Here is a 26,737-nt window from a genome sequence, read left to right on the forward strand (position 1 = left end):
TACTTAGGAAAGGTTGTACAGGAAAACTACTTTCAGATAGGAGGAAATCTGTGCAAGAAAGTGCCCCTTTAGCCCCAGTAATAATACTCCTTGTCTTGTGAGAGCACTTTCGGTGTTCTGTCCCCTCTTAGCCTGTTTGCATGATGCCTTTTTCACCAATTTATCATGTCACAATGCTTGACACAGAGAATGTAAGAAACCCATGTTGCCAAAATAGAGAAAATGTCAGCCTTTAAGGCTCTCTGTCATTGTCATCCTCTCTCTCCCTGTCAACTCCCTAGCACCCTACAGCTCGTCTCCAAAATGTTGAGTCAGTGCCCTGTGCCATCATCCTCAATCCCAGCACAACCTCCAGCACCCGTTCACACATTTTGTCACGCAGAGGACTCTGCAGAGCTGTGTCTTTATTCTTCCTCACATTCCGAAAGCCTCATGCGTAATGGGTACAAAAGAAATGTTTGTAGAATGCATTTACCAAGGGCTAGAAACGCTAAGATGCTTCGTATGCCTCCAGTCATCAGAACTAGAAAGCTTACAACATTTCACCTGATAATGCAGGAATCTCATGAATCACAATTTTTTCATTAACATTTTATTTTACTTATTAGCACCAATCTGTACTGGTTTGTGATATGTGGTGCGCTTGAACATTCTCTGACTGTTTTCTTGAAATTATTCTGTAAATTAGATATTTCGCTGTTAAATAGGCCTTTCCCCTTAGTTATATTAATCTAAGTGAGTATCTAAGAACATGTATTTGCAGTTAAAGGGCAGTGAGAAAAATAAAAGGCTGATTCCAGCAAAAGAAGAGAAGCTGAGAGAGAGAGAGAGAGAGAGAGAGAGAGAGAGAGAGAGAGAGAGAGCATTATATGTACAGCAAATATGTCTGCAATTATTTCAAAATAAAAAGTTTTAAAAATTTAAGAAAGAAAAAATAGACTACAAATTTCGGCATTTTCTCTCAGTTTACCTAGGTGCCAATTTTTCCCCCATCTAGAATAGTAACCCAGGAATGGATACAGGAACTTACAGTTGGGGCTACAGGTACATTTCCTAAATGAGCAGTAAGTTGACATTCTCCAAAGTGAATCACATGCTTAGAGTTTCCCGATGATTAATTATAATTTTAAGATGAATGTATATTCTATGAGTGAACTACCTAATTTCCAAAGCTAAATGTTAACTGGCATGTGCACTGTTAAGCCGAATAGACCATAATTACACATTCCAACATCTATTTAGTGCTTCTATGAGCCAAGCACTCAGATAAAAAAGTGAATGAGAAAAACCACTGACTTCAAATTTCGCTTTTTTGTCTTCTGTTCTTTTCAAAGCATGAAAGACACATGTCCCTTTCCCTGGCTGGCAAATGGTAAAGCCCTGTAAAACTTGCATATGTTTCTGCATCCTGCTTGATAATCAGACAAGAGCAGGCTTTGCACTTCACACAGCCCTCGGTTACAGACCCACGTCATTGTTGACCACCTGTGTGAACGTCAGCCAATCACTGAACCTTTTGAGTCTTTGTTTGCCCGTCTGTAGAACGGGATTACTGTGAGGAATATAGGAAACGGCATGGATTTCAAACAAGCAGTATCACGTGGTGCATAATTAATGCAAATACACATACTGTATTCTGGACATGCACTATTCATCCACAGCACCGTCCTGTAATAAGCACCGTTATTTCCAATTGGCTGTTCATAAAACTTGTATCAAGTTACACACCCATTCACCACGTGTGAGAGCGCCTTTCCTCTCCCTCTTTGCCAACTCTGCAGGATACGATTTACTTTTACTTTGTTACAAGAATATGCATGCTCGCTCCACGCACCCCTCCCTCAGACCTTTCACTCTGTGCTCCTGACACCTAGAAATTCTTCCTCCCTGTTCATGTGCACAAGTGCTGCTTACATTCAGCCTTGAAGAAGTCAAATCCCCACTTACCTCTAGTTCATGTTAACATGGCTGCCTTTTTTGTAATTATTTTTTTTTATTGAGACATAATTCACATGCCATAAAAATGCATCCTTTCGAAGTGTACAAGTCAGATTTTTTTGGTACATTCACAATACTGGGCAACCATCACCACTATTTAATTCCAGAGCATTTTCATCACTCCGAAAAATAAATCTAGATAGCTCCTGGCAATCACTAATCTGATTTCTGTGTCAACATACTTGCCAATTCCGGACATTCTATATAAATGGAATCGTATGGGCCCTTTTGTGTCTGGCTTCTTTCATTCAGCACAATGTTTTCCCAGGTTTGTCCATGTTGGAGCATGTGTCAATATTTCACTCCTTTTTATAGCTGAATATTGTTCCATTGTGTGGATAGACCACATCTGTCTACCCATCCAGCAGTTGTTGGATAGTTGAGTTGTTTCCATTTGGGGGCTATTATGAAGAATGCTACTGTGCATGTTCATGTACAAGTTTTTGTGTGAACATACATTTCCAGTTCTCTTGAGTGTACACATAGGAGTGGAATTGCTGGGTCTTGTGGTAACCCCATGTTTAACATTTTGAGGAACCACCAGTTTTCCAAAGCAGATGCAGCATTTTATATCCCTACCAGCAACCTATGAGACCCAATTCTGTTACATCCTCACCAACAACACTTGTTATTATCTGTCTTTTTATTGTAGTTATGCTGGTGGGTGTGATGTGATATTTCATCGTGGTTTTGATTTGCATTACCCTATTGACTAAAAATGTGAGCATCTTTTCATGTTTTTACGCCAACTCTATGTCTTTTTTTGAAGAAATGTCTATTCAAATAAATCCTTTGCTCATTTTTTAATTAAGTGATTTTTCTTGTTATTGTTGAGTTGTAATAGTTCTTTATATTCTGAATGCCAGTCTTTTATCAGACACATGATTTGCAAATATTTTATCCCATTGTGCAGTTGTCTCACTTTCTTGATTGTCTTTTGAAACACAAAGTTTTTAATTTTGGTGAAGTTCAATTTATCTATTTTTCTTTGGTTGTGTGTTCTTCTGATAGCATATCTAAGAAACCATTGTCTAATCTAAGTTCGTGAAGACTTATCCTTACGTGATTTCTATGAGTTTTATGGTTTTAGCTCTTACATTTAGGTCTTTGATCCATTTTGACTTAATTTTTATATATAATGTGGAGTCCAACTTCATTCTTTTCTATGTGGATATTCAGTTGTCCCAGCACTATCTGTTGGAAAGATAATTCTCCATCGAATGTCTTGGCACTCTTGTCAAAAATCAATTGAACATAAATGCATGGGTTTCTTTCTGGTATCTCAGTTCTATTCCATCTATATTGTCAAAGAAAGAAATTCCAAACCTACAGAAAGGTTTAAAGAGTTTATCTGAGCCAAGAGTTGAGTGTCAGACCCAAAGCAAAATCTCAAAAGACTGAGAAAGTGCTCCAGAGAATGGCAGTTTTGCAGCTCATTTTATACATTAGAATCAAAGGAGAAGACGTAAAGAAGGTTGCATGAACTCCATTGGTGATAGATTAAGGGGGTGGGAGAAAGCAAAGCAGGGAAATCTCTGGGATTGGGTAAAAAGCAAAATGGAGAGACACATATTTCTTTTACATTGGCGGGTGCAGGACAGTTAATATTTAACATACATAGGTTATAGAGGTATGTGGATAAACGATAACAATGAGGAGTGTTTGGGTCATTTCGTCCCAATACTGGGGTGCTTATCTCTGGAGGTCTGGAGAAGAGATCATTCTGACATTTTATCTTGGATGCACAAAAACAGTGGACAGGGCTTGCTCAAGGTAAAGATTAATCTGTGATATAGACCTAGGACATGATTTCCCATTGTAACCTGCTCAGATAGGAATTTTTATGATCAGAACACCCGGTGTGGTTGCTTTCAGTTACTGAGTTAGTCAATCCTGCCAAGTAGCCCGTTTTCATTCACAGTGTGTCTATACTTAGGCTGGTATCATATTGTCTTGAAATTGGAAAATGTGAGTCCTCTAACTTTATTCTTCTTTATCAAGATTGTTTTGGCTATTCTGGGCACGGTTGTATTTTTTAATTATTTAATCAGTTTGTTTAATTATTCAGTTAGTTTCTGACTTCCTCACCAGAATGCAAACTCCAGGAAGGCAGAGACCATATCTGTTTTTTAATCCTCAATTGTATCTTTTTTATCCCCAATTGTATCCATAATTGTACAGGACCTGACACATCACATAAACTCAGTGCAATGTGTTGAATAAATAAATGAATGAATGGATGAATTCTCAACTTTTTATAATGATAAGTATTGGAAACAGAATAAATATTCAAAATAGGAAAATGTTTAAGTAAATTATAACACACTAATGGGACAGAATATTATGTAATCATTAAAAAACCATGTCTTCCAAAAATATTTAATGATTTGGAGAATCACTGAGCCTGATCTCAATTTTGCATATATGAAAATAAGAGATGAAAAAAGTCATGGAAATTTTAATAGAAGTTATCATGGAAGTTCGTGATTACAAGTGATTTTAATTATCTTCTTTATGCTTTTCTCTATTTTCTACATTTTCTACAATTGCATGTTTTGCTTTCATAAAAGAACACTAAACATTATGAACTGAAAGTATCCATATTCATTAAGTTGTGCACAGACTCTGGATATGCAATAATAGTTGATGATTCCCTTTCTATGATTTTGTTAGTGGAGCCAATCCTTAGTGACTTGAATGGCTTCAGATTCTACCACGGGAGGTGGCCACATGTGATGAATGGTTTTTGAGGAAATCAGGGTTAAAGATGTAGGGTTGAAAGTACACTATAAACAAGCTCCTGCCTCATTCTCATCTCTGACTTGGTGAATCATCACTCAGCCACATGTGACAACCCAAGGCTCAGGGTGAGCTGTGAACTCCACCTCTTTCTCCCAAATCCCCAGTGGTGACCAGTGCACCTGAGCACATGTAAGGCTACTAGCCATGCTATCAAACAGAGTTCGAATGTCATTAACTTAGGAAATTTGTGGCAACTTCAAATTCAAGCAAAATTCTGCCCTAGAATTTTTAGGTTTGAACAATCCTTTAGCATTGGTAAAGTTAGCTGTGACCCAACCATCTTAGCAAGTCCGCCACAAATGCTTATGTTCAAGGGCACCTTCTCACAAAATTTTCAAGTTGGCCACACCCTTTCTTCAGTATATGTAACGTGGTATATGTAATTCTGTCTGGTATTGCCAGTAAATAACTTGAAGATTCAAAAGGACTTGATTTAGTGATGCTAAAGTTAACATTGTTTGCCATGAGTGTTTCTATATACTTGAGGGGGGAAAAACTCTAGATTTCATCAATTAATTAGCTTACTTTACTTTATATAGGATGTTGTCATTGAAGTCATAGATTTATAAAATTTCCTCTAAAAATGGGCTTAAATTTATTGAAAAGTTACTATCCACACTAGAGGAAGGAGCCATACTTAATGGCACTAATTTGGCCAATATTGTTAGTACTTTTTCATTTAAAGTTCATGGATATAAACTAATCAATGAATGGTTGCTGAGGTCAGAATAGTGTATACCCTTGGGAGGGTGCTGACTGGTGGGGGCACAGGAAGCTTAGCAGTGCCTGGGAATATGCTTTAGATCTTGGTCAGGTGTTTTTGTGGGCGTGATATGTGTGTATGTGCTCACTGAGTTGAACACTTATGGTTGCATGGTCTACTATATACTCAACAAAAAGAATAAAAGATCATTGCTTCTAAGAGAGCCCTTGAAATGATTTCATTTTTAATGTTCATCTTTTTCTGGTAAATAATGTATACTTTGAAAAATACAAACATCAAAAAATTAAAATCATTTATAATCAACCCACCTACTTCCTTTGTCAGATTTTTTTCAACTTCCATACAGGGAAGAAATTGGCCTTATGATAAACGTTGTTTGAAGCCCTATAACATCTCAGCTTCCCTTCACTGGCCTGTGGGGCATCTCTGGCAAACTCTTTATCAATACCTGTCAACTTTGACACCAACACTGGAAGCTGCCGCCACACAGACACCATACACCCCCAACAAGGTCTATTAGCAACATCTATGTTTCTCCGTCCCAAAAAGCTTCAAATCCAGTTGCTGGTATTTACTGTGTCACTCACCCTCCATAACACGCCCGTGATGTTTCTGCTGCAGCACCAAAGATAATTTGCAGAACCTGTGAAGCTAAGAACCAAAAATAGGGACAAAAAGAGCACTCAGTCACTTCCGACACTCATCCCATCGAGTCTCAAACTCATGTCCACCTCAGTGGCACCAAGAATGGCACTGCACTCTCCTGTCTCCTGGAATGGACTCACACGAGTTATGACACAGAGTCGGAGTCACAATCTTGTGATATGTACTTTCTCCCCAATAAAGAAAATGACTAATCAACCACTTGGAAGGTGGAGGTCGGCCCTGACTCATGGGACTTTGGAGAGGTGAGCTCTAGATTCAACAATAGGGCCATGGATGAAGCAAAGTGCGACACGTCAGTAAGTGTCTGCGGCCTGCCAGACGCTATGTCAATTTCCCTACAAACGTTCATTCACTTCACTTCCGGTTGTAGTCACCCCCACTTTAGACAGGGGGCTTGAGGCTCAGGTGCACCTCCACACAGCAGGCATCACCCCTGGGAAGTGGAAGATTAAGAGTTAAATCAATTTGTCCCCGTGTCCAGAAAACCCAGGGTACCTATTGTAAAGAGTGAAGCCAGACATGTGTTTTCAGTGCGGTGGGCACACAGGGATGTGAGGAGAGGATGCTGCAAGATGGTCTTGTGGGAAATAAATGGGGTGGGTATTGAAAGAGATGACTACTCACTTCAGTTTCCTACTTCCTTTGTCAGATTTTTTTCAACTCCCCTGCAGGGAAGAAGTTAGCCATTTGATTATATTCAAACCCAATGTCTAAGTTTCCTCAGCGAGTGCAACAATTCTCTCTTAATCTTTCATGCCACAGAGAAATTTGTATTAATAGAAATACCATATAGGCTTTCATCAAAAGAGCTAAGATGCCTTTGTAAGTGTTAGCCAGTGGCATGTGTCATCTGCTTCATTTATGACAATGAGGAAGCTGAGTCATGAGAGAGGAAGTATGATTAGGGTTTGGTTAAAAGTAAACTACTATATTTCGTTTAATCTGAAAGTCACAGTAATGCAATAGGCCACACCACTACTCAAAGTCAAAGGAAAAGAGGGAAGAAATATTCCAAAGATACATATTAGTATTACAGCTGAAGCCATGTTGTAGCTAATGTGAGAAGAAGGCCAAGCTGACCCGCCCTTTCTATTCTAATGTGTCACCATTTACACTCTTGTCCCCACTCTGACACTAGGCTAGCTGTTTGGTCTTAGGAAATGCATTCTCTCCCCTTGGGCATTGGTTTTTCTTCACTTTCAAAAAAAAATAAATAAATAAATTATTGGACAAGATGGACCTTGATGGTCGGCTTAGCTCCTTTCTGCAGCTGAACCCCAGCCTTACTGCCAACAGCCAAGTCCAGCTGCCTTCTTTGCTGCAGACCCACTGGGTTTTAGGCCCCAGTCTCAATGCTGGGATTCCATCAATTGGACCAGATGCTATCTGGATATCTAGTTTTGCATTCTATTCAGTGCCGCAGCACCTTTGCCCAGACCTTTGCCTCACTCTCCTTACACTTAGGACGCAGCTGTCAGCTGTGGTCTGGACTAAAACAACTGAAAACAGGGCCAGGCTCTCTCAGGAGCCTTGTCATGACCACAGGATCTATTAAGATCACCCCTGTTCCATTCTAGCTATTGGCGATTTGTATCTTCTCTCTTTTTATATTTGTCACTCTTGCTGGGTTTCTCCATCTTATTGATTTTTTTTCTATTTAATTTTTCTTTTTCATGTCATTGAGTTTGCTTTTATATTTGTTATTTCCTTCCTGCTGCTTGCTTTGGGTTTATTTTGGGGTTTTGTTGTTGTTGTTGTTGTTGTTGTTTGTTTTTGTTTTGTTTTTTTAGTGCCTTGAGATAAACACTTAGATTACTGGTCAGAGAACTTTTGTCTCTTCCAGTATAAGCATTTGGGGCTATAAATGTCCCTCTCAGCACGGTTCTAGCTGCGTCCCACATACTTGGTATGTTGTAGCTTCATTTGCACTCAATTATATTCCTTTGAAATGTCTCTTTCATCCCATGGAATATTTATAGGCATGTTGTTTAATTTCCAAGTGTTTGGAGATTTTTCTGTTGTCTTTCCTTATTGATTTCTAATTTGAATCCATTGTAGTCAGAGAATACACTGTATGATTTCAATTACAGTTGACCCTTGAATAACAACATGGGTTAGGGTGTCGACCACCCAAACATTCAAAAATCCACGTACACCTTTTGACTCCCCAAAAATTTAACTAATACCCTACTGTTGACCAGAAGATTTATGGATAACATAAACACTCAATTATACATATTTTGCATGTTCTATGTGTTATATACTGTATTCCTACAATCAAGTAAGCTAGAGAAAAGAAAATGTTATTAAGAAAATCATAAGGAAGAAGAAATACATTTATAGTATTTATTGACCCATGCAGTTCAAACTTGTGTTGTTCAAGGGTCAATTATTTTGTTTAGATTTGTTTTGTGGCTCAAGATATGGTCTATCATAAAGGATATTCCATGGGCACTTGATAAGAATGTTTATTCTGTTGTGGTTTCATGGAGCACTCTGTATTTCTACTAGATTCTATTGGTTGATTATGTTCTTAGTTTTATATATCCTTGCTGATTTTCTGCATGACAGCTTATCAATTGCCCAGAGTGGGCTGTTGATGTCTCCAGCTCTAATTGTGGATATAGACTAGCATTTCTGTACTTGTTTCTGTTACAAGGATGGGCTCATACTACACACATGTTGCATCACGCTCTTCTCACCGTGTGAAAATCTTTTCCAGGGCTATGTCATTTCTGTTCAAGCTCAGTGTTTGAGTGGTGGGTCCCCACGCAGGTTCAACATGTGTATGGAAAAGTGTCATTTCTGTTTGAGGCCCATCTACCCCAACCACAGCATGATGTTTGTCTGCAACAATTGTAAGATGTTCAGATTCTGTAAATCCCAGTATCATAAAAACTTTAAAAAGAAACGTAATCCTCACAAAGTCAGGTAGGCTAAAGCTCTACCTGACAGCTGTAAAGCAGCTGGTAAAGAGCCTACAGTGGATGATTTATTTGAATTTGAAAACAGTAAAAATGAACCTGTCAAATACCAGCGAGAGCTATGGAATAAAACTATTGATGCAATGAAGACAATCAAAGAGATCAAATGGAAATGCCGAGCTAAATTTATAATAAACACGTTAAGGAAAAATAAAGAACTACAGAAAGTTCAGGACATCAAAGAAGTTAAGTGAAACATTTATCTCACCCAGACCCCTTTTGCAGACAAAGGAAAGCAATGGAAAAGAAAGTGGTACAGAAATTACAACAGGATGTGGACATGGAAGTTGTTTCTGCAAATCTTACTGTCTGTAACCATTTCTATGGTGCACTGGCTAATCTACTTTAGAGACTCAGAATGTCTAAATTATTGCTTTGTGGTTCTTTTTTTACATAAAGTGACTCAAATGAAAAGGTGATTTAAAATATATCTCTCCTCCATTGCTATCTGCAAAACATCAGTTCAATGCTAAACTTCATGGATAGATGTACTTATGTAAATCATAAAAATTCTGTAAATATAGAAGTGACTTGTGGACATAGACTTGTCATGCCACTGGTAATGGCACTAGGCAGAATTTATGTAATAACTAATGATAAAAATTCATGGCTAGTGATATATAAACTAAAATTTTCTTTGTAGTAAAAAAAAAAAAGACAATCTTTTCTAGTCATAGTAAAAAGACTCTAATTCACTGCTTTAAATGGCTTCAATATTACTGCATGGTGTGACTGCACCAGAACACATTCCACAATTCTACTGTGGGACAGTCACTTCATTTGATGGGTAGCATTATTCCCAGGGACAATTCCACTGGCCTTCTCAATTTCAATTCTGAGTTTTGATGACAGTGGCTGATGGTTGGAAACTCCCAGTAGCTGAGAGGCCTACAGTAGGCCATTACACATTAGGCTGTGGGCGGTAGAGGCAAGTCTATACCGAGCGTTTTGATAAAAAGAGGTGTGATTCTAAAAATCATCAGTAACACTGCATGTAGATCATAATGAACAAGCCATGAAGAAAGCCCCATCATCCTTTCTTGGCAAAAAGAGCAGCTGTATCTTAGACAAACATGAATTTATGCCACAGTAGTGTAAGCCCATGAACTAAGACCCATATTATTCTTAGGACAGGACAAAGCTCTAAAAATAGAACATACACCAACTGAAGCCAGAACTGCAATTCCACCAAATTCTTTACATGAGCAGTCTCTTACATGTAATTTACAAACTCAGATGCAACAGATAAGAGAATCCAGAAAATAACAAGATCAAGACTGTTGACAGAGTGGTAAGGGTTTAGCTAGGAATGGAGAAGCCTAAGGAAAACATAGCTCCTTCAAGGACTGTCACCTGGTAAGACAGGACATCAGTCTTGCAAAAGACAGCCAGACGGAGCGAGGTCATCATGTACAATATAAGAAGAGCCAGCACTGGACTGCTCCCTCTACTAAACAGGGAGCGTTCTTACACTAAGAGCCTTCAACCTGTGTTACTGATCCACGGCAGCTGATTGTGCTGCCCTCTAACTGCGGCTGGTCTGTGATGGGATGTCTTTGCCATCCCCTGGGCAAATGCCGTGCCCATGCCCACCTCCAAAGCAATTCTCACTCTGATTCTCCTGCCTTGAACATTCTCTCTCCACCTACCCAGATCTGGACAGTCTTTCAGGATCCTCCCCCAAAAGACCGCCACCCCTCAATGAAGCCTTTCCTGGTAACTCCAGCCCACTGTGGATCTCTCACCTGGTCATTAGCACCTTGTTGAACATGTTCTTGTTTTTCTTTCTTTTTAAAATGAAACAACTTTTCCCACTCAACTGCATTGCAAGTTCCTTTTGGAAAATCACCCTGCACCTCTCACAATCTACAATACCTTCCACAGGACAAGGTGCATAATAGAGCCCTCAAAAAAATACTTGCTGATATATTCATTTCCCCCAGTTCTTTTTCGTAAGTCCCATGTGCTTTAATTAAAGCTGGGGCATGGGGATGTGTCCAGGAGCTTCGCTTTCTGTTTGGAAGCATCCTGGTGGAATTTGGCTGCACAATATTTTAACTTAATAATAATCATTGATGGCTCTCACTAAAGTTGATTCTCTTGCTATAACCCTCCTGTAATTAGGTTTAAAGGGAAAGGGCAGACAAAAACAGAATTCATGAGTCTGCTAGCGATGCTTCTGGTCTATGGAATAGCCTGTAAAGACTTTGAGTGGGCAGTCTCATGCATGCCAGTTCACAGAAAGAACAATTATCAAGGAGCTTTTAAATAGAACAGAATTCAAAATGTGCCTCTTTGGAGTTAAATTCTTAAACACCAATAATATATAAATAGGCCTATAGGTCACCCTCCTGACCAGTGTCCTACAGCCTCCTCTATCTCTCCATCTTCACATCTTAAGTGTTTGTCATAGGCTCTTTGCCCAGGGAAGTCTTGGAAAGGACAGCCGACCACCATTCCTATAGTTCATGGCCTATATCACACACATGTAACCCAGCCCACAGAATGATTTACTTGAAAGCAAGGAAACTGAATTCATCTCGGGTTTTTAGGGGCCCCAGTGGTAGGCATCCGGTAGGTTCCCACTTTGTGTGGATTGAACTGATGAAAAGAAAGGCAAATGCACAGAGCTGGGAGACCCTGAGGAGTGAACACTAACTCTGCCCTCATGAGAGACAGGAGGGGATAGCTGCTGGGTCTTGAGAGCTGACAAAGCTTTATTCTAGGCGAAGATGAGGTGAAGAGAAGGGTCCAGAAGGGGAGATTTGAGCTAAGGCCAGAAGGGCAACTTGTTTGGGGAAAAACAAGTTATTTCTTGCAGTGGAATATTGGGGGCTGAGGCGCAAGTGGTGAAGAGCAAACCATAAAAGTCTGCATCACGTAATGAGGAGTTTGGATTGAATTCCACAAGCAAAGCAAGCAACAGAGAGCTTTGAATTAGGGAGATGAGACATGTATTTTACAAAGAAATGATTCACCACATTAACAGGAAAAGGATGAAAAATACAAGTTTATCTCACTCAATGCTGAAAAAAACTTGAAAAACTTCAAAAACCATTCCAGACTTTTTTTCTTTTTTTAATTTGGAAAACTAGGGTTGTGGGAAGTTTTCCTTAACTTGTGAAAGTGTCCATCACAGTAAAGGTCCTCCTCCATGGTTGAGAACAGAAGGCCTCACTCTGCAGCCATGAGTGAAAGGGACCTTCACCAATAGAATTATCACTGTACTCTAGGTCCTGCCAAAGCAATAAGAAAAGGATTAATATTAGCTACAACTTATTGTACGCACAGGCAAAACTATTTGCCCAAGTGCAAAGGTGCAGGTAGAAGAATGTTCATTACTTTTTAACTGTGAGAAACTGGAAACTATCTACATCTCTAACAACAGGGAACTGTTTAAATAACTATTAGCACATCCTTATATTTGACTATTAAGCAAATACCAACAAGAATGGAGCAGAATTATAGGTACTAAGTTGAAAGATTTCCAAGCCATTCTAAGTGAAAAGAGCAATATATGTAGAATGTTTTGCTTTGTGTAACAGAAAGAAAAAAAAAAGATAAAAGACAGGAATAAAAAGAATAGTGTGTGTGTGTGTGTGTGTGTGTGTGTGTGTGTGTGTGTAAATATAAATAGCAAACAGTTGATGGTGATTGTCTCCGAGAGGAAGGAAATTAGATGTATTGGAAGGGGAGTTGAGGGGAAACTTTAAGACATTTCAGTGAAACTATATCATACTTTTTATCAAATTTAAAAAGAGTCTTTCCCAAAGCACTCATCTGAAGTTAGTTTTTTTGTAATAATCACAGCAGGAAATGATGTAAGCATGAATTAGGACAAAAGGAAAACAAAATAAGAAAGATCTGAAACCCTGTTGAGTAAAAATGGGAGTTTTGTGACTGAACAGATGTAATGGGGTTAGGGAAAGGAGGTACTCAGGGATGTCTCTGCAGCCTCGAATTTGGGGAGTTGGTGAACAGTGACACCATGCATAAGGAACAGAATGCAGGTGGGGAAGGTCGTGAATTCACTTGGAGACACACTTCACTTAAGTGACCCATGAAATAGTGTGTGGCCATGTTGCATGGAGAGTAAGACATACAAATCTGGGCTCAATGTAAGCCGCTGGCCTTTGGCCCATGACACTGGTCCAAGCCAGCATCATCCCTCCTAATTTCTCCTAATTGTCTCTACTTCCATTCCTGCTTTTCCAGTCTGTTTTCTACACAGAAGATAGAATTACTTTTCAGAAACTCTCCAGTGGCTTCCCACTGTATTTGCCTGGTGCTGGCCTTTGTCATAGGACCCCCTGCCCACCACCCTCCCAACTCAGTGCACTCCAGCCACACTGGGTACTCTCAGTTTCTATATCCTCCTCCTACAATGGGCCCCCAACACACTAATGCACTAGCACATTTGCACACATAGTCACCCATCTTCCTGGATAATTTCCACTCATCATTTGGAGTTCCATTTTGGTATCATTTCCTCAGAGAAACCATCCTTGACTTCTGCATCTCCACACCATGTGGTTTTTCAGTATTTTCTCTCATCTGTCTCCCCCATTGGCACCACACAAGCAGAAAACGTGCTTGTTAAATTCACCTCGATAGCCCCATCTCTTAGCACAGGCCTACTCAATAAACTCAACAATCACTCATTGAAATAACTGATTAGCATAGAAAATGGAGGAACAAATTAATGAGTAGAGGAATGGAGAGGTAAGACTGTTCACAAACACTCTAGAATTAGAAACAAGAATTAGAAATAAGAAAAATCACAGCTCAGTTCTTTAGATAGTGCAGCCACCACGGCCTCACAAATAACTATTCTTTAAAAAGCCATGTCTCCAACCCGGAGGTCAGAAGGAGGGTCTAGAGGGGGCCTGAGGGCTGAGGTTGGCAGAATGAGCCAGGGGCGACCAAGGCTGACAGTCAGACGTGTGAGGAGCGACATTCCTGGGACTCGCCCCGCTGCCGGCAGTCACATGGACGTGGACAAAAGATAGAAACTTCTCAGAGTGTGAGCTCAGTATGGCTCAGGTGCCCCATCGCAGCCCCTCTGGGCCAGCGCCAAGGTCCACTTGTGCACGTGGCCAAAGACCTTCCATTCAAAGCCCAGCTTCCTGAAAAGGGCCCAGACTTGGCTACTTGCATTTTCTAGTAATACTTGCTTGCTCTTTGCTCTCTAATTTGGTCAAGGCTGACAAATAGAAGCGCACATCAAAAAACTTCTTTAAAAATCCATGAGTAAATCTTAAATTGAGAAAATTGCACCTACAAATTATTATTATTATTTACATTGGGAAAAAAATGCATGGCGTTTCCATTTTAGTGGTGACACACCTTGGTCTAGAAAATCTGTTTCACCTCCTGGGTCCTCTGTCCCTGGCTGAGATTCTGTAGCATGGACACATAAGATGGCTAAATTTCCCACCAGTGACCTTGCTCCTACCTCAGTGATAACATTCGGTGTGACACAGGAGGCCATTTGAGCCCCCACTCCAAGCAAGTACGCACTGCAGCCACAAACACTTGTCTCATCAAGACCTGTTTCACCGCTCTCCTTGTGAGCAGGGGTCATAGTTCATCTGTCTCATACCCTCATTCATTGTCCACCCAAAACAAACCCTAAGGGAATGTCTGAGGAATTTTTAAATGTGTCTCCATCTGGTGCCCGCAGAAATGTTAAGGAAATCTGAGACTCTTCCAGGCCGGCTGCTTCTTCACTTCTTATTCCTCATCTCCATTCTTCCAGGGATTCTGAATCTCCACAAGTGTTTGGGGTCAACTACTGGTCACTCAAGATAAGACTTCAAAAGCTTTTTAAGTATTTGTGATGGTTCATTTTATGTGTCAAATTGGCTGGACCACAGAGTGCCCAGATGTGTGGTCAAACATGATTCTGCATGTTTCTATGCGGATGTTTTAGATGAGTTAAATCAATACACTGAGTAAAACATGCCCTCCCTAACGTGGGTGGGCCTCATCTAATCAGTCGAGGGTCTGAATAGAACAGAAAACGCTGCTCCTCCCCCAGTAAGAGAATTCCTCCTGCCTGAGGACCTTCCAACTGGGATAATGCTTTTCCCTGCCTTCAGATTCAAACTGAAACATTGGCTGTTGCTGGGTCTTGAGCCTGCAGACTCACGCTGCAGACCCTGAGACTTGCCAGCCTCCACAATTGTGTGAGCCAATCCCTTATAACAAATTTATTTCTATATAGATGTACATCCGATTGGTTCTGTTTCTCTAGAGGACCTGGACTAATACACTAATGTTAAAAACAATTTGGGGGAACCCCCACTTCTAAAAGGTTTGTCTCGTTGCCACAGGAGGCCACACCTGGGCCATGAGGTCGGGTGGTCCCGTGGCACTGGAGCAGGGGAGGCTCCCACACTCATCACCTGGGCTCCTATCGTCCGGTGTCATCATCTCCGAAGGAGAAATCATAGAGGTTACCGGCCTCCTCATAGCACTGCTGGGGATCGCCGAGTCCAATGCAGGGACATTCGAGTGCACATGACACTGAACGTGCTCTGCCACATTTGGAACCGCTATTAGGCCCAATCTGCACCCTATTCCTCAAAAACTTGAGTTCTGTCCAAGCACTGAGGTGGAAGGCCCCAGCCAGCCTTGCACGATTTGAGGAGGTAGATGTGGGGGAGGGGGTACTAATGGCCATGAGCTGACACCTGTTGAAGCTGGGTGCTTGATGCCTGTGGGCTCATTAGACCATTCTCACAATTTTTATGTTGATATGTTTTGTATGTTGTATGGATGTCTGAAAAATCTCCATAACAATGTTTAAATTTTATATAGAAAGGTTTACAAAAGAACCAGGTGAGTGACATCGCAAGCATGCAGGGCTGCAAGCAAGAGAAGGTGGACAGTCAGTTTCCAGAATTAGAGTCAAGGGATGTTTTTCTGGGGGTCTCAGGGCCCATCTGACGTGGGCCTCAGCCTCCCAAGGCTGCTCCTCTCCTCATTCCTGCTTTACAGAAATAATTCAGTGCTGGGGACAAATACCTGTTCACCCACACACCCTCCTCCCAGGACACCTGGGGGCAAGCTCTCCTCCTGCTGAATGGGCTGCGAGGACATAGATTCAGCAGCAGCTCTGCTGGGGCAGCTCAGAGCATCCACATGGAGGCCAGAGGGAAAGGAAGTGAGAGGGGATGTGCCAAATCCTAAGAGGTAAAGGCTCGTCGGGGCCCAACGTGACATGGCCAGCGAGCCCAGAAGTGTGCATACACTGCGTCCATCCCAGGACATGCGACCAGTCATTGAGGGGGGCTGGCTCTTCTACACAAAAACACTGAAAACAGTCATGTTTTCATTGCTTTAGCCCAAGAGGTGAAAGCTTTCTCTTACTCCTGCTTTGGGGGAACACATCAGGGGGCCCAGTTATGTGGTATTTCTGCTGAACACCAATTCAACGGCCAGTTCTTCTCAACAAAGTGAGAACCATGTTATAATTTTTACATTTTTTTAAACAGAAGGTTTCTATTTGGGCAAATGGCATTAGCAATGTTTAATATTTGCAAAGCAAAAAGCAATAGTATTAAACACATCGTTTGTAGTCTAGACTGCCAAACAATTAGACTGAATAGGAATTTGATAAAATAAAGTTTGAATGAAATCTTTGCTTCTTTTTCTGCCTATTCAATAGACGAAAGTGAGAAAAGTCTCATTTGAGGGGCTTTCACTTTCGGGAAACAGCACATTCAGATGGCACACCAGGATGGCTTCAAGTCTAAAGTGGGCAGTGTTATAATAAAGAGCTCTGAACAGTTTTCTCAGAAAGCCTTGGCTTTGAAGGTTTCAGATATTCCAATACTGCTGGCATCAAGGACAGAACAGCCAGGTGAGAACCTGCTCCACCCCTCAGCTCTTCCCTCTCCATCGTTCCCCTTCCCTACACTTCCCCCGCAGGAGACTGCAATCATGGCTAGAAACCCAGGACACCGCTAGAAGGTGGTGGAACTTGCCAGACCAGTTATGCAGCAGGAAGGCCAGGCTGAGCCCAGAATCCAAGGGCCAAAGACTCCAGGGACAGACAGACACACTAAGCTGCCACCAGCTGCCCGGGCAAGAGCAGAGGCTGATCTGATCCCAGCCAGAGGTGCCGTGCTGGCCATGCAGAAATAAGATGCGAAAAAAGCCAGCTCACCAAGAAAAGCAGCCACTGGTCCTCTCCTTCCAGGTACCTGGTATCCAGGTTTTCCATTACCAGGACTTTGCTTAAGTAATATTTATCATATCTTCCTCCAAAATATGACATATGCTCAAAGATAACACAGTGGAGAAGGAGAGGAACAAGAAGTTACTCTTTATAGGACTAAAGTTTCATCAGTAGCTTATCTTTCAGAATTATTTTCTCTTAAACATGAACATAAACAAAATGGATGACATAATCAGGTATTTCTGGAAATATGACATTTACTCTTTTCTAACAAGAAAATAAAATGGCCACTGTTCAAATCATCACAAGTTGTCTGTGTGTGTGCGTGTGTGTGTAGTGTGTGTGTGTGTGTGTGTGGTGTGTGGTGTACCTGAATATTACCTTTGGAACCTGCTAAAGACCAGCAGCAGCCCCCATGGGCACTTGGTGTCCTAGCCAGCTTGGACTCTTGGGCAGTAGAATTTGAAGGTGGGCAACAGCGTGATCTTTGTATTTCTATCCGTTTTTCAGGTCTAAATTTAAAATGTTCCAAAATGGAATTGTAATAAAAGTATTCATTGTTCTTTGTTGCTGGATTTTCCTTTTCTGTTTATCAAGGAAATATTTTCTTGTTCATTTCCTTTCATGTCACCAAAGGAAAAAGCCAAGTGTCAAGCATACTTGGAGGGATACAAAGGTGTTGCAATGCGGCCTCTGGACATCAGTGCAAACCTAGAGTCTGCGTGGGTCCAGGCTTCCTCTTTTGCATAACCTCCTGCTGTCGTCAGCCACAGACTCAAGTGATGGCATGAAGGACAACAGACATGCTCTGTGCTTTGAAATCTACAGCTGCTCAGGAATTTGTCCACTTTTAAATTTCATATCCATCATTAATTAATATTACAACCTGCTGTTCAAATAGCTAGATGTTTTCTAGATAATCAAAACCCACCAGACTTCTGTATTTTAAGGTTTCCACTTTCGTGTAATTGGATTAAGTTGAAATATTTTTGAATAATAAATCTGTGTGCAATATCCTAATATTGTCTGTAGGTACATATTACTATGAGGCGGGAAACCTCTAATTATAGAGCATATGATTTTCCAGGAGACTGGAAAACATTTTAGGGTTTCCTTCATTTAGAAATAAATTTAAGTCAAATACAAGAATAGTAAGTTCTTTCCCAAACCCTAAGCCTTTAGATTTTACAAGTGATGTACAGTGATGTTAAAAGAGTGCCCCTTTCTATCTACCAGAGATCTTTAAAAGCAACAATACCAATAAAACTACTCATAAATCAGCAAAAAGACCAAATTAAGGTGTTTTTTTTCAGTTTTGAGATTTTTCAAGAAAATATGTTCATGGTTTTAAACTCAATATGCGTGATGTGGAAATGTCCACCAACAGAGGGCCATGTGATCACGTGAATAAAACGTGTGCACACAAGAAATTGTCCTTCAGCATCTGGTCTTCTGTGTGATTCGAAACTTCTCCAGGACAGCCTGAGCTTTTGCTCACGTGATTCCATTGTTCACCCCCGAGGATGGAGCAGGCGATGGCATCAGGCACTAACTAGCCATGCTATGCACCCCAGCTCACTGCAACCCTTTAGGTGAGGCATGACAAAGTGACCCCAAGCCCCAGAAGACCATGGGCAGACCCGACCCAGCGCTATGCCTGTTTGAGTAGCTGCTTCTGGGTGTCACAACCTTACACCAACAGAATGGCCCAACAGGGCAGACTTGTTTTAGTGGTTCATCATTACTCAGCCACGACCAACCTGGAGAGCTGGATATCTGCCTTCATTCTTCAAAAAGCAAGAGCAAAGCACGAAGCCAAGGGAATGATTTTCTTTTTTAAGGAAATCTTTAAAGGCAAAAGTAGATGCCTGACCACTGCGCTGTACACCTAAACCTGATGTAAAATAATATTGAATGTAAACTATAATTATATATATGTGTATATATATTATATATATATATATATATATATATATATATATATATATATATAATATATATACATATATATATTCATGAAATGTAAAATACAGCATAGGGAATATAGTCAGTGGTATTGTAACAGCTATATACAATGTCTGAGGGGTAATAGACCGGGAGCGGGGTTATCCCCTTGTGAGGGGTGTAAATGTCTACTCATTATGTTGTTTTGTACACCTGAAACTAAAAATAAATAAATGAAGGCAAAAGTTTGACAATTCCCCCTCCATTTGAAAACTACCCTCTATATTCAACATGGCCGGTATAGAAAGCTTTGCCAAGGTTGATTTGTCTCTTTTAAACATGGGCTTTTATTTATTTATTTATTTATTTATTTATTTATTTATTTATTTATTTATAGCAATTATACTAACATGCTGGACGTGTTTTATTCTGGTGTCACTGTTTAACCTCAAAGTTGTCGGGGGGTTTTGTTTGTTTTTTGTCTTTTTGTTTTTGGCTTCTGGTTATATATATTAAAGAAAGAATACAACAAGAATATTCACTTTCTTTTATAATAAACTCAACCAGATGTGTATATTTTATGCTGACTTACATCTCTTTTGTGAAAGACATTAGTCAATTTTCAGAGGCTAAGACGAAGCAGCCTTTGCGGCTCAACGTTTAACACTGATGATTACATTCCTTTGTCAGTACTTTTTAGATACAGATAATCCACAAAGTTAACTGTTTCCTTTAATATTCTGATTCCAAAATTACCCAGATACAACATTTTACCTGGGAATGTCATCTGTTGAATTTTTAAAGTGGATCTGCAGCCAGTATGTACAGACCAGGTATCCTGCAGGTTTCTCAATTGACACCATAGGGATAGATTTGTCTTATTGTTTTTCTTAAATAAAATGCCATGCCTTGGGGTGACCAGACTGAAACAATGCACCTCTGACCCTGTCTCCTGGTCTGGGACGTCTGCCCAGCTGTGGAGCCCGCACTGTGATAGCTCCCTGCTCTCTAAAGGCAGAACAGAAGCGCGGGGCAGGCCAGTGGTCAGTGCTGGGTATTTGTTCCTACACATGATCTTAGCCAAAAGGCCGAGAAGCCATATTTATTCCTTAAATATCATAAAATACTTGCCTAAGGGAGGAATTTTATTGACCATATCAGGCGTGATTTTATAATTTTTTGTATTGGAGGAAAAAATCTTCTTTCCAGGCTGTGGCTCCAGATGCCCCAATCTCAGCCCCCTTCAATATGTTTAAATGACAGACTACAGTCCCTAGGGAAAAACAGTCCCAAATTCTCCTCCTGCTGCTGTAAACCAAAACCTTTAGGTAGGAGTGAAAGGCAGACACGAAGGAAAACCTTGATGGGTAAGAAAGTACAGCTTGTCTTACATAAAACAAGACAGCATTTGGCCGGCATGACCAGGAGCTGGAAATTCTTGCTGTGGGGAGAAGGAAACCACCCACCTTGCCTGGGGCAAACACAGCAGAAGTAGTGCCACCACCTGCATTTCTCATCGCAGGGGTGCCCTATTCTTTCAAGTGTGTCCTAGGTAGGCCTGAGGTACAGTTCTCAGGGATAGGGGCCCATGCCTAAGGAGCACAGGCCGGACACATGGCAAAGCGAAGTGGTGAAGGCATGCCAAAGGAGTGGAGCCAAGGCAAACCAAGACAGAATGAGGTCACCGTTTTTAAACCTTCTCGCAATGGATGCGCAACCGGAGCGTTTGGGGGGTCCTGTCCCCGGTGCCAGGCAAGCTAGCTGCGAAGGAGTGCGCACCTCCTGGCCTCCAAGGCTACCCACCGTGGCGGACCCAAGCTTCCCCACCCGGCTGCCCGTGCCCGCACCCACCTTAACGACGTAGGTGACTCCGGCCCCCAGCACCTGCTCACTGGCTGGGGGCGCGCGGGGCGGCGGCTCATCGCCGGGCCGGCCCTTCCTGGCGGCGCGCATGGCCGGGGCGCGGGGGCCAGGGGACGAGCTGCCGTCCGGGGCGGCCAGGCTGGGCGCGCTGCAGCTGCCCGAGAGCCGCGCGCCCGCCCGCTCCCTGGCCGCCGACAGGCCGCGGAGGCCCGAGCTGGAGAGTTTCAGGTGGGACACCTTGTGGAGCAGGTGGCCCAAGCTGCCCGGGCCATCGTCGGGCGCCTTGCGCAACGCGTCTCCAGACACCAGGTAGGGGGCCGCCGCCGGGGCCGCACGCGCCGCCGAGACCTTGTCGCCGCTGCTCACCGACAGGTTGTGCAGAAGGTCATCGACCGATGTCACCGAGTCATTCCTGAAACGGTTGTACTTGGTGCGTGGAAGCATGCCCCTCCGTGGGTTCGCCGCATCCGCCCGGGCGCTGCAGGTGCGGGCGCGGGCGCGGGCTGCCACGCATAGCAGGCGAGCAGCTGTTCCCGCGGCGGACGCAGCGGCCGGGACCGCGGCGGGGTCGGGGGCGCTGGAGGGAGCGCAGGCTTCCCACCGCTAACACCCCGCGCCGCCTTGGCGGCGTAGCCCCGGCCCCGGACGCGGCTGCTGAGGGCGGCACGCTCGCTTTTCAAAAGTCATAGTTTCCTCTGATGAGCGCCCAGCTGCTTGGAGCTGCTCACAGCAAAAGCATGACTCACTCCGAGAGGAGACCCTTCTCAACAAAGGCTCGGTGAACACTGCAAATCACTTCCTGTAGCAAAAAAAAAAAAAAAAAAGAAGAAGAAAAAAAACCACATACACCCACTAACGGCACACTAGAGCCAATCAATTCTCAAATTTCTTTTTTCTACCTTCCCAGATATTTCCTTCCAACCTTTGATTTTTCACTTTCCCATCCCCCCCCTCAGCATTTGTGCCAGAAGTAAATCCAGTTTTTTTCAGATGATCTGATGAACTTTCTGAAACCCATTATTCTACGCTAGGGTTTTCTCTTCCCCATCAGCCCATCTGTGTGAGCCTGTAAGTATCTGACAGCGATGCGTTAAAATGTGACGAAGTCTTTTTAAGAATAAGATCTTCAGCAGATCCTCATGAATTCTGATTTGGAAAACAAGCAGGAACTGTCACTTAGCAAAAAAAAAAAAAAAGAAAAAAAAAGTGGGGGGAGAGGGGATATTCAATCCCAGGTAAACATAAATTACCACTTTCCTTGATATTTCTTTTCAAATTAACAGAGCGCACATGACAAATGTCTCTGTGGCAATACAGTTCCTCCAAAACAAACAAATAAAAAATCGACATATGAACTCCTGCACAGAGCCAGTAAAGGTCTCTTCCCTGCTAATTTACAGCAGACTTTCTCAGCCAGGGTTAAGTTGAAAACCTACTTCCAAAAATAAAAGAAAAAAAAAGGGGAAGAAGAAGAGTGCTTCTTTGATGAATGGCAACAGGCCCCAGAAATCCATTCCAAAAAAAGGTCTGTGCTTGAAGCTTTATTCTAACTGAATGTGTTCAAGCTCTGGAAAAATGCCTAAGAAACACTACAAATACATGTCAATGTCCCTTCGGTTGTGGCTTGCAGCCCTGCAGTAAGGGAAAGAAAAAATGCAGCTGCTCTCCTTACACATCAAATCCGCAGGAAAATGCCCCTTTTTCTTCAGGAATCAAACTCAGGCTGCAAGAGCAACTCACAGGCCTCGCTCTCAGAGAGCAGGGCATTTGAGCAGCCCCCAGGAGGTCTGCGGGGCTCAAACCCATGACTCCTGTCACCGTGGGCTCTGCTGTCTTTCTCATCTTCCTTGGGCATTGAAATAGCCTGCCCGACACAGTGAAACGTTCCCTGTCCAAGTTTCCAGCTACCTCTGTGCAAGCAAATGAATTTACCTCTAGCACGTTATCAGGTCACCCTGAGTCTTCTCACACCCACGACTAGACAAGTGACACATGAGGCACCCAGCCTTGAAGAGCTCTATGGAGCAACTGTAACCAGTGCCAGTCACGGCGGGCCGGCTGCTGGACACAAGAACACAGGGGAGCAGCGGCTCCGGCTCAAGGCTGCAGGCCTAACAGGGCAGGCGCACGGCTCTCATCTTTTCCCTTCCCCTTGCTTGCATAGCAACAGCAAATGCACACCCCAAAGATGATTGGGGTGGTAATCAACCCCCCACCCCACCCCCGCAAATCTAAAGCGAAAATGCCCTATCATTCCCAAACCGTGATCTTCATTAGAAGCAGACAAAAACAGCAAAATGTGAATGAAATGCTGTTTGTGTGAATGAAAGGGCTAGCGAGCGAGCCAACGTTTCTGTGAATGAAGCAGGTCTTTGCAGCGGGCGCCAGGCAATCCCCTGGTTCCAGCGGCCTCAGCCAATGAGCAACCGCCCGGATGACTCATTCAGCAAAGGCCTGCTCAATAGTGGAAGGTTCCATTTCAATCAAAGGCGGGATCTTTCATCCAACGGCAGTGTGGGGGAAAAAAAAAAGCTTGCCTGAATACAAAGATGCAGGGAGGAAGGAACCGCTGTTGTGGAGAGAGGAAAAACTAGTTTTTCAAGGAAAATCAAGAACGGTGAGTCAGGTAAGAATGTGAACAGAATTGCCCTCTTGAAGGTGAGCTGTGCCCCCAAATTTTCATTCAGCCATTCATTTACATCAGGGAGCAACCATGAATGTGCCATTCGGTTCAGAATTTATTATGAATGTACAGTGAAGGCACATTCAAAACCTAGTTACCTCGCCCTGGATTCTTTTTGTGAAAGGCATGTAAAAACGCACCTGCACGTCTAAGTCTCCAAAAAGAAAACAACAACAACAAAAAAAAACCCCAAAGCTACACCGTTAACCCTTTAGCCAACAGATTTATTTTTTATTGTGCTGAGGCAAATGGAGAGAAATTGGCCATTTTAAAATATAAATAGCAACATAATTGACTACATGTAAAAAGATATATAATCAAAGAGAGTAATAGTCCAAGAGCACAATAGTACAGTGAAACCTCACTTATCAAGAAGATGGTATCAGCGTTTTGGAATGTAGAAGAAAAGCAGAAAGAAACCCCAAAAGCAGCTCAGCACCAAAAAAGAAACCTCCAGCCCAGCCCAGGAGCTCATGGCCCCTCCCTCCCAGGAACACCCTGAGAGCCTCAGAGGGGTGTTTCTGCTTATTGTAGACACTATCCCCAATATCATCTCTGTGACAACGCAGAAATGGATGACAGATACAATTCTCATACTTTGGCCTCATAGAAGAAAACAAGAGAAAAAGAAATCATTAAAAGTCAGCCTTGAGACTCAAGAAAACCAGGCAGCCTGGGTCATTTAGGCAGCCGGGTAGCCTTTCCAGATTTGCGGTTTATCTTTTGAAATCTATTCATTTAAAAATGTACTGGTTTTCTATTGCTGTTGTAACCTCAAAATCAGTGGTTTCAAATGACATAAATTTATTACCTCCCAGTGCTGTAGGTTAGAAGTCACATGGGATAGAGCCGCCGTTGCCAGCGCCATGTTCAAGGTAATTCAGAGATCTTTGGGGCTGGCCAGCCTGAGCCTGCTCACCTTCAAAGTCTATGCATCACAGAAAAAAGGACACACCTCACAAAACTTCTGTGGGGGTTAATGGGCTTTCACTCTACTCTGTTCCTGAGGGTCAATCTAAACATGTGGAGGAGCCAAGGACTCAACTTGAAGAAAGCATCTCACATCTCCGACAGTATTGCCAGCCATGTACAAGTTGGTGTCAGGAAATACATTCCCAAACTGAGCCCAAGATGCAAAGTTTGTTAGTGGGGGTTAAACAGCTATGAATATCTCCAAAATGCACCTCCTAGTTTTTTTTCCAAGACTTGGTGTTATTGGGTTTGCTGGCATTGTTAGACTTCTTTTGGCTAGAAGTTCAAAAATAAAAAAGCTGGTCTATCCATCTGGTTTCATGGAATAAGCTGCCTCTCTTTATTATCCACAACAAACCATCATATTTGTCCAGGTCAGCGGGGAGAAATTATATGCTTGGGGTTTACAAGGACACATAGTCATAGACGATTTGTGAAAGGAGAATTTTCAAAAGCCAGGAAATGTGACGAATTCACCCAAAAATAAGTAGAATACTCCATGTTCTGTCCATTTGAATCAGTTATAGGTAAACATTGGCGATGCCGTACAGTAAGCCAGTATTTCTTCAGAAAAATGGCAGAGAAGTCAGTACTGAATGTAATAAACTGGCTTTCTTCTTCAGGAAAAACTGTATTAGGCCCCTTGGTTATCTTGAGTGATGCTATACCACAAGGGGACTAATCAGAAATCCTTTCACCTAGAGATAATGTACAAGCCTTAGAACTCCTTGTTCTCATGTTGCTATTTACGTATACAATTAAAATTCCAAGTTAAAAAAAAAAGTCCCCTGGGAAAAAGTCCACAGGTGGGCAGGGCTGCGTTTTTTTTCTGGAGGCCTTGGGGAGAGTCCTTCTCCTGTCATTTTCCCACTTCTAGAGGCTACCCGTGCATTCCTAAGGATGGGCCATGAGCTGGGCTCTGGGGAGGACTTTGCTCCTAGAAGGTTTCATCCTAGCAAGACAGACAGAAAATCTAAAATTAGCAGTATAACCTAGTACAATGCTATGTGAATGTTTTAATGTGTGTGAGATACAAACACTATCCAGAGGGGAGTGTGCTGAGCGTGGCCTGAGGATGTCAGGGGGACTTCGGTGGAGTTTTAACGGATTCCTGGGATCTTCCAGGTGGAGGAGGGGGAGTCCTCAGGAGGAGGTGCTTTGTGGGGAACAGCTCAAGGCTGAGCCAACTCAATGGCTCCCGGAGTCCCGTGTAGATTGTTGGGTTGGTGGGAATGTTTGGAAGCCAGGCCACTGAAAGGGCTGGGCCAGGAGGGTCCAGGAATAACGTATAACTCCCTTGAGATGCACGGGGAGGCCGGCAGGAGCTTGAGAGGGAGACACAGTCAGTTTTGCATTTTATGTGGACACGTTGACAGTGGTGTTGGACAGCTCTGGGGAATTGGAGAGGGTAGTAGGTAACAGCACAAGTGAAAAATGATGAAATCTTGAAAGAAGGCAAAAGAAGAGTGACGGAAAGGGAGGGATGAGTTTAAGATACAGTGAGAAAGTAAAATGATCTGGATAAGAGATGAATGAGAGAAAGTAGAGCAGGCTGGCTTTGTCTAGAGACAGAACTGAGATACAGTTTGGGGTTCAAGATGTTTCTTAGAAACCAACCTCCATGAAGGCAGAAGGACACAGGATGGGGCAAAGGAAGAAGTGGAGCTGTATAAAGTTACACATGCTCCAGCCTGGTAAGGATCGCCCCTGAGTATGCCCCCCTGGGGCCTGCAGGGCCCCTGCTTTCTCCCTTGCTCCTCACTCCTCCCTCTCTCTGCGGTCCCAGGAACACGGTCTCCAGCCAAGTGGAGAGCCCCCGAAGGAATGGGCAGTGTAGGCCACCTGCACACCACATCCCAGCAGTGGGGCAGGTGGTCTGGGTCTGTGGAGTCTAGGAAGGGTCCTCTGCATCTCCT

At 42.6% G+C, this 26,737-nt stretch overlaps 1 protein-coding gene and 2 pseudogenes across 2 annotated transcripts in view; 2 read left to right on the forward strand and 1 right to left on the reverse strand.

The window, feature by feature from the left end:
• Nucleotides 1-26,737, reverse strand: part of SHC3 (SHC adaptor protein 3) — a 247,362-nt gene that overhangs the window by 141,248 nt on the left and 79,377 nt on the right. For both annotated transcript variants that reach the window (XM_019713789.3, XM_074330218.2), the window contains exon 2: nucleotides 21,155-21,965. In XM_019713789.3, the coding sequence (XP_019569348.2) occupies nucleotides 21,155-21,610 (456 nt within the window). In that variant the 5' untranslated portion in view covers nucleotides 21,611-21,965. The remainder of the gene's footprint in view (nucleotides 1-21,154; nucleotides 21,966-26,737) is intronic.
• LOC109435717 (putative ribosome biogenesis protein RLP24 pseudogene) lies at nucleotides 8,973-9,710 on the forward strand (annotated as a pseudogene).
• Nucleotides 21,978-25,737, forward strand: LOC141571097 (MICOS complex subunit MIC26 pseudogene; annotated as a pseudogene).

This window comes from Rhinolophus sinicus, chromosome 16, assembly GCF_057876585.1.
Source record: "Rhinolophus sinicus isolate RSI-liver-muscle chromosome 16, RSI-T2T, whole genome shotgun sequence".
Lineage (NCBI taxonomy): Eukaryota > Metazoa > Chordata > Mammalia > Chiroptera > Rhinolophidae > Rhinolophus > Rhinolophus sinicus.